At 37.6% G+C, this 17,775-nt stretch overlaps 1 protein-coding gene across 3 annotated transcripts in view; it reads right to left on the bottom strand.

Moving 5' to 3' along the window:
- Positions 1 to 17,775, bottom strand: part of ntm (neurotrimin) — a 470,405-nt gene that overhangs the window by 151,568 nt on the left and 301,062 nt on the right. For all 3 annotated transcript variants that reach the window (XM_053644572.1, XM_053644574.1, XM_053644573.1), the window contains exon 2: positions 2,761 to 2,851. In XM_053644572.1, the coding sequence (XP_053500547.1) occupies positions 2,761 to 2,851 (91 nt within the window). The remainder of the gene's footprint in view (positions 1 to 2,760; positions 2,852 to 17,775) is intronic.

Genomic DNA, 17,775 nt, shown 5'->3' on the forward strand with positions numbered 1-17,775 from the left:
TCGAATGCAGCACATCCAATATCACACAGATGTTCAGAGGCTGCAGCAGCCTGAAGGTAAACTCTGGGAGGAAATTGCAGGGATTTGATTTAGTCCCCAGGCTTTGGAATTCAGTGATAAGGACAGCAGATATATTAGGTGTCAACATGGGAGGGATGATTGACTGTAGGGAGATGCAATCAAAAAGATGGCAAAGACATTTAAGGGTTCTCTTTTTCTAAACTGCAAACAGTATTCTCTAGAAACAACGGCAAAGAATGCAGTGTCTTTTTAAGCTGTTTGCTTAAGCATTTGCTAAGCCATCATAGCAATTCTAAACCATTTTTCCCCTGGTTTTTGATGTGGAGACCCAGGAGGCTGACCTCAAAAGGAAATTGCCAGTAACGGGTCTGCATGGGGAGCCTGAGACCTCTTGTATGCAGCAAATACATAAATAAATCACACCCGTTTCATATTCTGCAACGGGAAAACGAGAACAAATTTGCTCTAGCAGGCTGTCTGATGCACACAGTTAAGCTATAAGTGAATAGTATTGGAGTGCTGTGCTGTGTTTAGTTAACCATTTACAACAATGTGAAGTTTGTTCATGTCTCTAATGCTGAAGGAGCAATGTTTTAATATGTATGGTCCTGAACACCATGTTCAGCTTTGCTCTAGCACTCCACTGTGAACAAGAGTCAGTCCTAAAGTGAAGAAACAACATACTAAATAATTCAGTATCATGGTAGGTACAAAGCAGCTATTTTTTCACTGACATGTGCAGAGTCATTCTAGGACTCGTTCAGTCCTAGGATTTGGATCTTCCTTAAACTATTCAAAAGTTTACATCCATCTATCCATCCGTTTTCTGAACCACTCATCATACACAGGGTAACGGGGAGCCTTGAGCCTATCCTAGGGGACTCGGGGCAGGGGACACCCTAGACAGGGTGCCAACCCAACCCAGGGCACAATCACACACCCACACACACACTACACACGATTTGGAAATGGTAATCAGCCTACAGCGCATGTCTTTGGACTTGGGGAGGAAACCGGAGTACCAGAAGGAAACCCCCAAAGCACAGGGAGAACATGCAAAAAACCACACACACAGGCCAAAGGCGGGTGATAAATCACCATGCCCTCTCTTCAAAAGTTTTATGTGATGAATTGTACTTTAAAACCATTCTGAAGTTAATAAATTTCCAAAAAGAACATACACAAAAAAGGTAATTACATTTCTTTGGTTATTGTTAAGAAGGTTAACCAGAGGGCTATGGGCACTGTGTGAGGAATTACACAACTCAAAGAGAGAGAGAGAGAGAGAGAGAGAGAGAGAGAGAGAGAGAGAGAGAGAGAGAGAGTTTTGTTGACAGGATGAAATGAAAGACTACATCACTGCAAGCAGCTGTTCTGACAGCAACAACCCTTAATTATGACTTGTCATGAAAACTATGAGTTGTGGGACTCCAGAGTGATTTACTATACACAACGGAGCACACTTAAATGACTAAGCTGACATTTATCAAGCTTGATGCTGGAAAATAAAAATCAACACTAAGTCCAAGGCCTTGTCCAGTAAAACAAAAATGTCTCTGAGAACAATGTTAGCACTGGGATACATGGGCTGGGATTCACTGTGATGCTGTGAAAATGTGATTAAGTGGAAAATATCTAAACTGAAACTGTGCCTAACTAAAAGGTCAGAAGCGAACATATGTCCATTCTGAATAATTGCATATGATTAAGAAATTGCATGTTGATGCATTTTTAATGAATAGCACATAATGCGAGCACTAAAGCATGACCTATGTCTTCAGTCATAAGCATAATCATTTGGGATTTCATTATTTATGATCATGACATGAACATACACACAGCTTGTAAAACATGTTTAAGAAACAAAGAAGAGGGACAACAAGAATGAAAAGCAAAAGTTCTTCTAATAAAAGGACAGGACAATGAGGGATAGATCACTTCATCAGTTTCTCCTTTCATTTGTTGCTGTTCAGCTGAACATAATAGTAGCTGCTATAACCTGTGGTATGCTTTCATCTAGCCCTATGTAATGTGCTTGCCTCTAATCCAGCATGTCACACTAAGGTGTTGATGTAGGTTAATACTGTACGATTCCCCTTCCTGACAATGAGATTAGGGGTGGCTGGGTGACACAGGAAGGTGTCAACATCACAATAAGGTCATTTGCAAATAGTATGCTGATGCTGAATACATTGCAATTGCATATAGAGTAGAGAAATGATAAATAAATTTTAAAAAACCTCAAAAATGAATTATAATGATAATTTGCTCATGATGATCAGTGTGAAGCACACATTTTGACCAGAAATAACTTAATAATAATAAATAAATAAAAAGAAGAAGAAGCAAGAAACATTATACATTGATAGGATTTGCACAATAATGTGAAACAAATAAACGAAATTTGCTCAGCTACATCCAAGACATCCGTTTAATGATGGGGAAAGCTTCACTGCTGGACCTCATCAAGACTAACTGCAATAAATTTAGATTTCCTTGAGCTCCCACAGGCATCAAATGGCAACTAAAAGGACATCCAAACATGCATTCTAAAAAGAAGTAGCAGACTGATTAAGAAATGCTCCCAGATGAAAATAGGTCCAAGACAATGTTTAGTAAAACATTCCAGTATTAATCCCAGTGACCAACACAAGTACACAAGCACACACACATTATATATATATATATAGAGAGAGAGAGAGAGAGAGAGAGAGAGATGAATAAAGGCCCAGTTCGTACCTGAGGAAGACGGTCTCTCCCTGTCGGACAGTGATGTTGTCCATCACGGTATTATCGGATTGTGTGTCTCCCTGACTCCGTACCGGCAGACCTGCGGGAATAACAAGCATCAGCCTGAGACTCAGAGACACAACACGCCGCCACACACACTCTCGCACCATCTTTCCCAAAGCCGCTTGACTGGACACACACGCGCGGCTGAAGTGTGTTATAGAGCCATTAGAGCTGCTTGCTTAATCCGGAATGCCTCTGCAGGTAGAAGGAAATCCCCTGCGCACTGGGAGCGGATGGAGCGCGCAAACCGCTCGCGCCCTCACAGGATTAGCATCTTACAGAAAGCCTGTGTAGTCATGTGGCAAATATAGGCTGTCCTCGCTTTGCACGGATTGTTTAGATTGTTTTTCTGGCTTCCGATCGAAATCTCCTGTATGGCCAGATTACACTGTCGACTACTTTAAAGTTGAGAGCGCGTGCGTGCAGTTTTGGTTGAAACTGAGATGCGGAATGCGCGCGCAGACATGCACACACGCGCGCGCGCGCGCACACACGCACGCAGACACACGCACTCTTTCACGCTTGTGAAGTTGAGGAAACCTTACTTCTGTTAAACACTAGCTGCAATTCAGACAGCAGATTCATTCTTCCTACATATATAGTGTAAATGCACTACATAGCGTCCTCTCTACACATTATGTATTGTACAAACACTGAGGCATTTAGGATTTATCCGTCCCATAGGCTCGCATGGACGCGTGGTAGAGGAAGATTAATAGATACTCAGTGTGATATGAATGGGGAGGCGTAGTCAGTCATTCCAAGAAATATAAACCAATTAGACACAAGGATGTTGTAATTGGATGGTGAGTCTGCTCTAAGCTAGGAAGAAATTAGTGTCTGAATCACCCCCTCTGTTCAACCACACTGCACATTTTTTTCAGTGGCCTCTGATGTATCAGAACTTCCATCTCTGGCTAAAGTGCTTTTAAAATCGAAATATTGCATACATCATTCTTTTAACACCTCAGCTAACACATTTTTGGTACAGACATATCCTATATTGTAATTCCAAGAATGTCTCCTGTCACATTTCCCATCATTTCATTTAAAGTGTGATCAGAGTGAATTTGTTCAAGCTAGCCAGTCTTAAACTTGGTTTACATCTAGCTCATTACACATCATTAAGAGTTGTTGAGAAGAAGAAAAAAAGAAGTGCACTTATGGCGTTCCACAAGGTTCTGTTTTAGGCTGTTTTCTGTTTTGGAGTTAGCAATTCTTATAAAATTATATTTAATTTATTATGCATTGGAGATTGGACATTCAGACATTCCATTTTGTATACCGCTTATCCAGCACAGGGTTGCGGGGAACCTGGAGCCTATCCAAGGAGGCATGGGGCACAAGGCGGGGTACCTGGATGGGATGCCAACCCTTCACAGGGCATGCTCACATACACATTCACACACCCATTCATACACTACGGACACTCTGGACATGCCAATCAGCCTACCATGCATGTCTTTTGGAATAGGGGAACCGGAGTACCCGGAGGTACACGCAAGCTCCACACACTCCCGCCTTGGCGGAATTGAACCTCCAACCCTGGAGGTGTGAGGCGAACATGCTAACCACTAAGCCACCGTGCGCCTGAGATTGGATATTATCAATGTGAATCATTCATTCATTTGTCTTCAGTAACCACTACATGCTGGTCAGTGATGTGGTGGATCCCAGGAACACTGCGAACAAGCCAAGTATAACAGCATTGCCTACATATCCAAAAAGAGGCTTATATACTGTATATACTGTATATGAGTCAACACTCAAAGTTCACTTAAATATGAGCCAAGTATCTTTTGTGAAAGACACATCACAAATTCAGTGCAAATGTTTTGCACCTGATGGATGTACACCTACACATACAAAAGCATTGATTGCTTTTTGATGATTCATCACACTGCAGTGCTACTAATCTCACTCAAGTCAATGTAATGAAAGTCAGTCCGCAATAGACGTGTAGGCAACAGAAAGGCAAGCAAACAAACAAATAAATGAATGTGAAGTGAACCAATTACAAACTTAACCCTTTACTGCATGGTGTTGCCATATGTCAACAATTAATTTATCTCCAATTTTTTGGCAGACAATATTACAAAACAACTATTTTCCAATGTAACTGGAAAAAGTGGCCTTTACCTTTGACATAAAAAAATGCCATGTCACATGAACAGGAAGTGCTGTTTGCACTTCCTTTTCTGCAGTCAATGGCATGGTAAAGTTCATCATCGGAGGGCTTTCAAAATTATATAAAAAAAATTATATTTAGGCAAAACTACTTAAATGAAAAAAAAATTAACACTATCTGAGATAAGTTAACTTTTTTTTGTCATTTTAAACAAGTTAATATATTTTGAGTGTTAAATGGTAATTGTAATTGTTAGTATTTGGCAGCAACATGTGATAATGGAACTTTGGTATGTGCATTCATGAACTAAAATAGGCCTACATAGCAAAAAAGACTCTAGGCTTCTCTAATAGTATATTTACTTCTTTTTCTTTTTCTTTTTATTTACACATTCAAAGTACAACCCCAATTCCAAAAAAAGTTGGGATGCTGTGTAACATGCAAATAAAAGTAAATAAAAACAGAATGCAATCATTTGCAAATCTCATAAACCCATATGTTATTCACAATAAATCATTTAATAAATGTTAATTTTGAATTTGATGGCCACAACACGTCTCAAAAAAGGTGGGAAGGGGCAAAAGACTGGAAAAGTAAGTGTTACTAAAAGGAAACAGCTGGAGGCTGCAACTAATTAGGTTAATTGGCAACAGGTCAGTAACATGATTGGGTATAAGAAGAGTATCTTAGAGAGGCAGAGTATCTTAGAGAGACAGAGTATCTTAGAGAGGCAGAGTCTCTCAGAAGTAAAGATGGGATGGAATCTGGATGGAAGCATATGCTGCTCTAACACCTGTATATACCTTTCAGCATTAATGGTGCCTTTCTAGATGTGCAAGCTGCCTGGTCCATAGTCACTAATGCACCCCTGTACGATCAGAGATGCAGGCTTTTGAACTGAGTGCTGATTACGTTGAGGAACATTATTCTGAAATTGTTCCAAAAATTGTAGACAGTTTTTAACAGATTGGTGATCCTCTGCCCATCTTTACTACTGAAAGACTCTGCCTCTCTAAGATACTCTTTTTATACCCAATCCTGTTACTGACCTGTTGCCAATTAACCTCCAGCTGTTTCTTTTTAGTAAAACTTACTTTTCCAGTCTTTTGTTGCCCTGTCCCAATTTTTTATTTTTTTTTATATGTGTTGAAGCCATCAAATTCAAAATGACCTTTTTTTTTGTTTTCTTAAAATGGTACATTTACTCAGTTTAAGCATTTGCTATGTTTTCTATGTTCTATTGTGAATAACATTGGTTTATGAGATTTGCAAATCATGGCATTCTGTTTTTATTTACATTTATTTACATTTTACACAGTGTCCCACCTTTTTTGGAATTGGGGTTGTAAGAAAAACTGTTGTACTTTCAGACGTTTCGCAATTGCACCTTATTTTCTAAAGAGAAAGAATCAATAATTCAAGAGAAAGAATTAAAAAGATACCTCAACCAAAACATGTTTAAATCTAAATTTTTAATGTATTTTGAGTGAGTAAATCTATCAACATACATTTTAAAACTAGAATATATAACTTTTACATGCTTACTAGGTGGCAAAAACCTCTGCAATTTATAATTGCAGATGGAAAATGCAGTAATTGGAGTTGTAATCTCATAAATGTGTTATTTTTAACTATATAATACTCTCCACCATTGCACATTGTTGCCATATGGCTACAATTTACCAACTACCCCCTGATTTTATTATCATTATTGTTATTGTTATTATTATTATTATTATTATTATTATTATTATTATTTTAGATATTTTTATTAGTTGAACTAATTCAAGTAATTCAAATCCATAAAAAAACATTTGTCATGTAAATGTAACAATTAATGCAGTAGAAGGTTAAAAAATATATGATTTCGCCAACTCTTACTATAAAAATAAAAAAGGGAGACAACTAGTTTTATAATTGCAAGTTGATCAAACCAGTCAGGAAATTATTTATTATTCAACAAAGCTAGAAATGTGCAACCTCCTGAACTGGATAGTCTCAGAATCTCTCTTTACTGCGTAGTTTAGTGTTTCATTATACTAAGATATGTCTGATTCACACTTGCAGTACATTTATCAACTGTTAATGGTGTTTATCAGAGTGCATGGATGTGAGAGTGTACCTTTCTCTAATAGCTATATTTATGGATGAAATATGTCAGAATAGTTTTGTCACTAATTGGAAGATGTAATTTTGGGGGTTTTTCAGATTTGTTTGTTTGCAAGCTCTTTTAAAGACTTTGAATATTTACTCCACTATAATTACAAGAGATATTGCATGCATTTTTAGTCTTTAAACATACAGTAAGTATGCAGAATAATTTACAATTTGAACTTAAAAAAACATTATTACTAAAACTACCAGTGTATATACAAGATTGTGAAAAAAGTTGCAATGTAAAAAGAAGTACCTTTAAGTTTTTAGTGGACATGCACCAGTGATTTGAGAATGAAAAAAAGGATGGTGTGTTTAATAGCATCACTCCTGTTTGTGGTTTAATGGCTAGGATATCAAGACTCAAGGATAGAGAAGTTTTCGGTATGGAGGGCTAGAGGTAACATGCCTGTTGCATGCAAATGATGTTCTCTTAGCACTATCTATAATGGGACCTCCAATGTGCAATCCATAAGTTTGAGTGTCAAGCAGCACCTCCAAATCCAAGACCTCGATTCTCTCCCAGAAAAGAGTGGGATGCTTCCTTCAGGAGAAAGGAGAGACCTTGCGCCTGGTGAAGGAGTGAAAACACCTTGAGAATTCATATACAAGTGATGGTCAAAGAGAGCAAATTTGGTCAGCGGTAGCAGTGTTAAAGTCCATGAACTGGTCTATAGTGGTGACGCAGTGGACAAAGATTGTGTTACTGGTCAATCTATGTCCCTATCCTCACCTACAGTTCCAAGCTATGGTTGTGAAAGAACAAGGCCATGAGTACAGGCAGCAAAGATGAGTAGAGCCACCGTCCCTCCAAATTGAGAGGAGCCAAATGAGGTGGTTCAGGTACCTTACAAAGGTACCATTGTCCCCCATTGTCAACTCATGACTCGTTTTAGAGTCACTCAAGAATTACCCCTGCTTACCCAGTAATTTCAACTTTCAGACAGATTAAGAATTTGTGTAATTTACCATAATAATAAAATGCAAACAGTGAAAAGGCAATAATTCAAGGGATGACACTAATTCATTTCACCAATTTATCCCTTAACATGGCTATGTTCCATATTTCTGCATATGTCAAATGGGAAGACTCGACTAAAACAATATTTACGTGATTCAGTCTATATTACTGGGCTTACTTCTAGTGAGGACCAGAAGGGCATAGGTGGCTTGTACTCATTAAAGTATAATGAACAGGACAGCAAGGTTGAAAATCAGAAAGTCTGCTAGAAACATTTGTGTGGGCTGCATATAAAAGAATCAGTATCATTCGGTATTCAGATACCAGGAATGGAAATGGGTAATAGAAAAGTTCTGCAATTTCATTTTGCAGTAAAGCATTCATAGAGACATTATCTAGGAAGACCCAACAGGAGAAGTATGGAGAAATGACTGCTTGGTTGCTAAAATAAATTTGACAGCAAGGGAAACTTTTAGATGCTGTTTAGAAACTTAGTTTTAGAAAGTAAGAGTACAGCCACAGCAAAACTCTAGAGTATTTGGGCTGCTCTCCATCCGCATTACTGTACATTTACCTGTGTGCGTTTGGGTAGTGGCAAATGTGAACGAAATGGAGCATATTTAGTAAAGACCTCAGAGTGGCCCTTGGTAGCTGTATAGTCCACTGAGACATTTCTGATGCACACCATATGCTGTCTCTCCATTAAGACATTTTGTCCACTGGGAACCAGTAATAATCAGGCTTCAGTAGCAGCAGCAGACTCCAAAGGGAATGTCAAAATATGCCATACACAGGAGAATATGTGGGCGGCCACTGTGTACTGTATTTATTGAAAAATATAGTGATATCTTTAGCATATTTGTAAGACACTGTGTTAATAATGTCAGTGTAGTTCAAATCCTGTTCTGAGTATTATGTGAGATGATAAAAAAATAGAAAATAACTGTAACTGAGAAACCTGTACCAGTCAGCGACTACTTTCAGCTGACTATAGACTAAATGGTAGAAATGGCACTAAATTAGAGACACTTGTGCATAAGACATATGTGCACAACAGAAAATAAAGAAAAGAAAAAAAATAAATATTCCAATTAGCAATTTATGATATCTTGTACCTTGAAATGACTCAACTGAACATGCCGTCCACACAACATTATCTAGCAGATGTCCTGATTTATATTTGCCTATACAATAAATTGTTCAATATGTCAAAAAAGAGGGAAGAAAGTCCAAGAAACTAGGAATGGCCTAGGGTCATATCTATGTAAACATTGTAGGAGGATTTACACCTATAAATATGAAGCCAAACAGCACACATCCGGTCGTCAAAATTTTCTGTCATTGCTCAGTACTACTGTATAGTTGTTTTGAACTTTAACATCAGCATAAAGCTAGCCAGCTAGATAACTGCTAATAAAAAATCCCACAGTTTTCAGTGTTATATTCTATACTATTTAATACTATCCAGACATGTCAAAATATACTGTATCATAACAAGTGCAGTGGGCGCACGGTGGCTTAGTAGTTAGCATGTTCGCCTCACACCTCCAGGGTTGGGGGTTCGATTCCCACCGTGTGCGGAGTTCTCCCCGTGTTGCGGGGGTTTCCTCGGGGTACTCCGGTTTCCTCCAAAGACATGCATGGTATGAATGGGTGTGTGAATGTGATTGTGTGCCCTGCAATGGATTAGCACCCTGTCCAGGGTGTACCCCGCCTTGTGCCTGATGCTCCCTGGGATAGGCTCCAGGTTTCCCCATGACCCTGAAAAGGATAAAGCGGTATAGAAGATGGATGGATGGAACAAGTGCAGTTTAGTCCATTGTTAATATTAGCTTGGGCACACAAAGTCTCGCCCAAAATGTCCAAAGTGACCGTAGTGTATGAAAGGGTGTGTGAATGTTAGCGTGGTTGTGCCCTGCGATGGATTGACACCTTGTCCAGGGTGTGCCTTGCCTTGTACCCCATGCTCCCTGGGATAGGTTCCAGGTTCCCTGTGAACATGTGGGATAAGCGGTATAGAAAATGGATGTATGGAGTAATATTTACTATTATTTACTTAATATTTACTATTAAGTTAATATTAGCTATTAAGTATCTAAGCTAGCTACCTGACTAGCTTAGTTTGCAGATTCTGTGGCTAAATCTAGGTTTTAAATGGGAATTTAGTGTAGTATGCCAATATAATCCAAGATAATATAAAACATGTGACTTATTATATTCTCTTGGATCATAGAACACACCCAAAATAATGCTTATTGCCACATTATTAGCTTCCATATACCACTTCAGCATAGCATTAACCCTGCATTCAAGTGGCATAGCAAGTGGCAAAGCAACAGGAGACCAATGATTTTCTATGTACCTGCACATTTCTGAGCTGTGATTTCAGGGTTTCAGGGACAGGGACACAGGAAAAAAGTGCAATTTGAGTAGAGATCTTCTGTAAATGGGATATGGCACAGTAAAGTGACAAATTCAAATAATTGGCTTCAATTATTCTATGGCACAGGTTGTCTGCTGTCCCCTGGAACCTCTACTCACTACTTAACTTCCTACCTGTGTTTTGCTCCCTTTCAGCACACCCATGATAATGTCAAAATTATATATTAATATATTTTGTGTACTACCATCGTATATCAGAACATTTAAAAAATCTGACAGGGTGCAGCCACAAGGCGACAATGTTAGCAATTGCTATACACCTCCATGAGACAGACTGCAAGCTAATGTGAACATAGTGCAACTCTTTTTGAATTTCTTATGATTGTATAGTGCAATATGTATATAGTGTCATACCCAAGGCACAGAAACCACAGATAAAAACAGTCTCATAATTAAGGTGGAACTGTCAGGAAAAAATAACTCTTACATTTGAATGCTGTTTTTGTTCATGCTGTTTTGTTCATATTGGAATAAATGTGGAATTAACCTTTAACATGACAACAGGTAGTGAATATTCTGATGGATCATAGTTATTAGTTAGTTATCTAAATGATGCAGTACACTTATCTTTGTATCCTACAGTGTGCTGACACTACAATATATTGGTTGTAAATACAAACCCAGTCATTTTGAGTATAATTTATGTAGCAGACAACTATTTGCACAATAAAGCAGGTGTAGCCTGCCATTAAAAAAAAAAAAAAACTTAACTAAAGCTTGCATTGTGGTATTTATGGTATCTGTGTAGCTAAAGTACATGCTCACACATGTTTTATAAGGGACCAAAATGACTGTGCTGGTTATCTTTCCTCATTCCTGCCTGCTACAGGAATGTCTAATCAAAAACATCCCCATAATGCAATAACATGGAGTAAAAATTATTACAGCCCCAATTCCGAAAAAATTGGGACAGTATGGAAAAAAAAAAAACCACAAAGTGTCATTTGAAAATTCAATTCACTATATTCACAATATTCACAATATACTATGTACTATATTGAAAACACATTATTAACACATTATTTGATGTTTTACTTTGTGAGTTTAATTTATTTTTGAAAATATACACTCATTTCAAATCTGATGACTGCAACACACTCGACTGTTGACCACTGTGTAACATCACCTTTTCTTTTAATAACACTTATTAAGCATTTGGGTGCTGAAGACACCAGTTGGTTAAGTTTAGCAAGCGGAATTTTCCCCCATTCATCCATTATGCATTTCTTCAGCTGCAAAACTGTACAGTGCCTTCATTGCCTTATTTTGCACTTCATAATGTGCCACACATTCTCAAGTGGAGACAGGTCAGGACTGTAGACAGGCCATGCTACTGTAGCAACTGCACTCTCTGCTTATGTAACCATGTGCTTGTAATCCAGGCAGAATATAGTTTGGCATTGTCCTGCTCTGGATGGCAGCATATGTTGCTCCAAAATGTGTACATATCTTTGTGCATTAATGGTGCCCCCACAGAGTTACCTGTTGGAACCTGTTGCATGCATCAATTTCAAAATAAATGTTTATCTTCAAAAAACTATGCAGTTGATTAGGTAAATCATCAAATACCTCGTCTTTATATGTTAGTGGTTTAAATACAAGTCAAAGTACATTTACAAATCATTCCTCTTTGTTTTTATTAGCATTTTGCATACTGTTCCAACTTTTTTGGAATTGGGGTTGTATTATTATTATTATTATTATTATTATTATTATTATTATTAGGGAGTAATTCTTTGTAACAGCGTGTTAATTCCTATTCATGCAGCTGACACATGTAGAACTGGGTGTTATATCAATAAATTAGCGATATCGTGATAAATGATTATGCGATACACTTTTCTGAGATATCGTTGGTATGGTGATGCATTTTTTAAAATGTTTTTAATAATAATAAATTAAATGGAATTGAATGGATGCCGTTGAGTTGACGTAATTTCTTTTTTGTTTTTGTTTTTTTCATAATCATTGTTTTTGTAGGCATTAAAGACAAGTATTGTCAAACTCAGTTTAAAGATTTTTTGTTTGTTTATTTTACTACTGAATATTTTACTACTACATATCTCCTAGCCTTACTCACACAGGCTTCTTACATAAATAAACGTGTAGAAGGTATACATAAGTGCATCATAACAGTGCTATAAATGCCACCAAAATTAATTATCATTTTAGCTTGAAGGCTTTAAAATAATTAATTCATGTAAATGCAGTATCATTTTGCGTATTTACACAGACAACACACAGTTTGAAATGTGCATGAGCCAAAGCAAAGTTATTTGAACAGCATTGCAATTATTTAGATTTAAAAGTAAATATTTACCTGCCATGCAGGTTTGGGTTTTTAGTTATTTATTTGTTTATTTATTTTACTTTTTTAGGAAGCGGGAAGCGGAAAGCAGAGGAAAAAGAAAACAATACTCTGTTCTGTTATACAAAATTAATTATATTTAGTGCCAGGAGCATGTTCTGTAGCCCACGGCAGTATTTTGTAGTTGATAGTTTGAATATTCCCAGCAGCCACTAAATTCTATTTACTATTAATCGGATAGGACACTTCACAAGTCACATTGTGGGTTATAACAGATCCGTGCTTCTTTCAAAGCGGGCGTGTTACCACACTAGTAAAGAATTCAGAAGTCTTCTCTTTGTACTTTGCTTGGCATTGGCTGCAGTGTTTTTATGGCTTAATCTGTTTTGCAGTGCTCTGTGTGTGTGTGTGTGTGTGTGTGTGTGTGTGTGTGTGTGTGTGTGTGTGTGTGACCAACAGATTAATACATGCCTCTGTCAAACATCAGGAATGAGCAGTACAGAATTTAAATGCTATTTTCTCACAATTTTCTACTTGAGGAGCATACCCACTGAGTGTTTGTCATTTAAAACTGGCAAATTGGTAACATTCCTCGTTTATGTGTATATGCAGTAGCTGGAAAATATGAGGTGGCATATCAAATTTAATTAAAAAAAAAAAGCAGGTCAAGTCAACTTTGTACTGGAGTTCACACACCAGGTGGTATCAAATGTTTGTTTTTCCGTATTTTAACCTGAACAGATGACTATGATCACTGAATAATCAGCAGATGTGATAAGGCCCAGTGATTCCCAAGTCGGGTAATTCTGGAGCATGCTTTTAACCCTCGGGGTGTAAAGTTTAAATGTTTGTTTTCAAAACAGTCAATCAAAAATTATATAGCTTTCAACACAAGGGGGAAAACAGTAATTAAGAACAAGCCGCCCGGAGAGAAAGAGGCAACAGTCTCCAAATGTCTGTGAAACAATAGTAATTTTATGTGGGACTCCAAGTAGCATGAGATTGGAATGCAGTGGTGCTCCTCTTACACTCACACACTCAAACATACACATGCACACAAATCCAGACTCACTTATACACAGCCATGCTGAAAGAACCAGCTTACACCTGCAAAGATGGACACCAGTATGACTAACATATTACACGCTAGTTGCACCAGCAAAGTTGTCCTAGTCAACTTGCATGGCCATGCTAAATCAGCAGCAGACCTGCCAGTAGAATCCATGCTAGCATAAGCATATTCTCTCTCTCTCTCTCTCTCTCTGAAACACACACACACACACACACACACACACACACACACATTCTTTTCACACAGACACAGAGGGATGTGTGATCTCGCAGATCTGTCAGCCACAACAGAAGAATTTAAATGATGTGCAACAAAAGCTGTGAGCTGACAGCAGATAGGCACTTTGGAAAATAAGTGACCGTTACTTTCTCTAAATAATGATTTCGCTACACTTCTCTCTGTCCCCATCATTACGTTACTGCTTGTCAAACAGGTTTGAAGTGATTTATCGGATATACAAGACTATGGTTGAATAAATCAGGGTCTTTGTAATTAGGGTTATTGTAAACTATTTTCTACTGTCTTCTACACTCAGGTTGCAGTGGGTTGCTCATGCTGTGTGACATGTTTAGCATGTTGATTCATTCATCTTCAGTAAATACCTTTCCTCATCAGAGACTCTAAAGTTTAAACTACAAAGAACATAAAATAAATAAATAAAAAGTTTCATTTGTTCTTATTTTGGAAAGAGAGCCAACATTCATTAGAAAATATTACGGGCAGGTATAAAGACGGGATCGGTGCAGGAGTGCCTGGGAGTGGTCAGAATTCCTTCAAGAACAGATGGGAGTTGAAAAAAATTTCAACAAATTTCCTTTCTGATAGGGAAACACTTTATTGTTGGAGGGTTCCAGAGGCACAACTAAAGAACCCTTAAGGACGCTACTTTTTCTAAGAAGGTACTGACCACAGTGATTTGACACTCAGAACGTCTCATATAGAGCATTCGAGTGAACATTTGCTATGCAATGTATGCTTGTGCCAGAACCCTGAATTCAACATACAGTCTGGTCCATAAGTATTTGGACAGTGACAAAATGTTCATACTTTTGCCTCTTTACATCATCACAATGGATTTTAAATAAAGCGATTAAGATGCGATTGAGGTGTAGACTTTCAGCTTTAATTAAAGGGGTTTAACAAATAAATATTGTAGCTGTTTAGGAATTACAGCCATTTTATTTTACAGAATCCCTTCATCTTCACAGGCTCAAAAGTATTAGTACAATTGATTGATAAGTTATTTCATGACAAATTACGGAGATAAAAGGTCTGGAGTTCCAAGTGTTGAATTTGCATTTAGTAGCTGTTCATATAAACTCTCAATATGTAGTGCAAAGACATGTTGATGCAAATAAAGGAGGCCATCATTAGGCTAAAAAAAAAAACCCCCAGACTTATCAGAGAGATTGCAGAAACTTTAGGAGTGGCCAAATCAACAATTTGGTACATTCTTAAAAAGAAGGAATACAAAATTATGTCACTATCCAAATACTTATGGACCCAACTGTAGGGGTGCTGCAGATAAGTTCCATGTGAACATTTTTTTTCTGTGAAACTGGATTGTGTGTGCCCTCTATTCATATTGACTTTGTCCACAAGCTCCATGCTCACGCCCTTCAAGCTCAAGTGAGTATGAAAGTATGAACATTAAAAAAACTCGCTTTTTGGTTGGATAGTCTCAACCAGATGCCATGTAAACATTTCTAGCAAGCAAAAACAAAACCAAAAAAAAAAAAAACAGACGCCCTTATACAGAGCGATTTACATTCACCTCATTTATACATTTGAACAGTTGAAGGTTAAGGGCCTTGCTCAAAGGCCCAGAAGTAGCAGCTTGGTGGTGCTGGGTGTTGGACTTCTGACCGGAAGGTTGTGACTTCAAAATCCCAGCATTGCCAAGTTGCCCACTGCTGGGCTCTTGAGCAAGGCCCCTAACCCTCAACTGCTCAAATGTATAAATGAGGTGAATGTAAGTTGATCTGGATAAGGGAGGCTGCCAAATTCCATAAATGAAAACATAAACAAATACTTTGACTCCTATTTGTACCTTTATTTGTATCTGTTCAGAAGTTTAGAACACATTTGTTCAATTTTGTTCGTATGTAACCATAGCGTATTGTTATATCTCTATTCCCCAAAAGGTAAGATGACAGGTGGACACTTAGAAGATGTCTCAAACCGTTATGAATTTAACTTTAGTAAAGACCAAGTAATAATGCAGGCTTGAACAGCCAACACATAGTATTGGTAATTATGTGCTAATAGTTATAATGGTAATAGTTTTTTCATATAAAAATATAATGCAAAATATATCACAAAAACATTAATGTCACAATCATTTGACATTACTTAAATCCTCCAACATTGCTTGATTCAAATTCATGTGATGCTTATGAATGTGTTATGAAGGCTCAATGTAGAAAGTTTGTAGGAACAGCTTTTTTAGGAAGCTTGCACCACACACTCACACACACACAATATTCAGGCTGATTTATTACAGGTGAGCTGCTCTGAAATCTGATTTAGAATAAAACGAGTCATTAGACACGAATTGCTTTTTTACTGTTACACACTATCTAATGTGAGATTTGAATAATTAGTTTAATTACAAAACCTTCAGATAATGACTTCATATAAGCCATTAGGTGGATTACTGTAACACTAGGATCTCTAAATGAAGAGTTAGCTGAATTAACATACGCAGTGTTTCTGTTGTCGCTTTTGAAATGAGTCACACTCCATTCTGTCCGCACAACTCTGATAAGCAGAATTGTCTGTATCTAGGGATCTTTATACTAATAAAGCCTGAAAGGCAGGAGGATGGTTTCCTGGCATCTGTTAGAACAGGAGCAGATTAATGGAAATTATGAGACAGAATGAAATGATTGCATGATAATGTACCCTGACAAAGATAAAGCCACTGACAGAGTGATACACTGACAAGAAGTCAGTCGTCTGTTCTAAGATGACAGGATTAAACTGTTAACTTCAGATAGTAATGCACGGTAATAATGCTTGTGTCTGATAAGGTTGCTGTCTGGGAAATGAATTTCCTCTAACCAGAGGATCACACTGATTAGATTTCATATCTACATGAATCCAAGTCCCAACTTACACAATTAGAAGCATGGTTTTGAGTAAAGCCCCTGATATAAGTGTGATCTGCCAGGAAACAGCTGCTGCAGGTCTATTCTGAAACTTCCGTCATGTGAGACACATTTAAAATAATATAATCACTCATGGAATTGGGGAAATGCTATTTTGTTTTCAAGCAAATTATACGCAAGCAGAAGTTTCATGTGAGAACAGATGTTTCATATGACACTTCCCTACTGTTGTAGTCCCTCAGCTAGTAGGTGATAATCTCAGATCCCAAATTCCTGACAATCTGAAATTCTGGAAATCAGCCCTTTATTTCTATGTACAAGAAACTATATTTGTATTTCAGTATTAAAAAAAAATAAAACTCAGTACATTCAACTAAATGGAATGCTACAGTAGCTAATAAAAACATGTTGCATGTTTGTGATATAGTGGGAGCACCGTTATGAATAAAGTGTTGATTAGTTCAAAAGTGATACCCGCTCTAACAGATCAAAACAACCGCAGTGCGATCTTTTTCTAAATTAAAACTTTGCCCCATTCACAGTGGTGCACTTGTGAATACACTTTCATCCAAAGTGCTTTCATCTTGGCTTATGAGTGTCCGTGGAGGCGTGAAGAGAAACACACAACAAAGATAATCCGTTGCAGGAACTTTACTTACTTATTAAGCACAAACTTACAACAACGGAGTTATGCTCTTGCCCAGTGCTGATGGATTTGTCAACAACCATCTGCACCGGAGCCTACGAGCATACTGCCTTAGAAAACATAACAACACAGTCAACTAG

Source organism: Ictalurus furcatus, chromosome 16, assembly GCF_023375685.1.
Source record: "Ictalurus furcatus strain D&B chromosome 16, Billie_1.0, whole genome shotgun sequence".
Classification (NCBI taxonomy): Eukaryota; Metazoa; Chordata; class Actinopteri; order Siluriformes; family Ictaluridae; genus Ictalurus; species Ictalurus furcatus.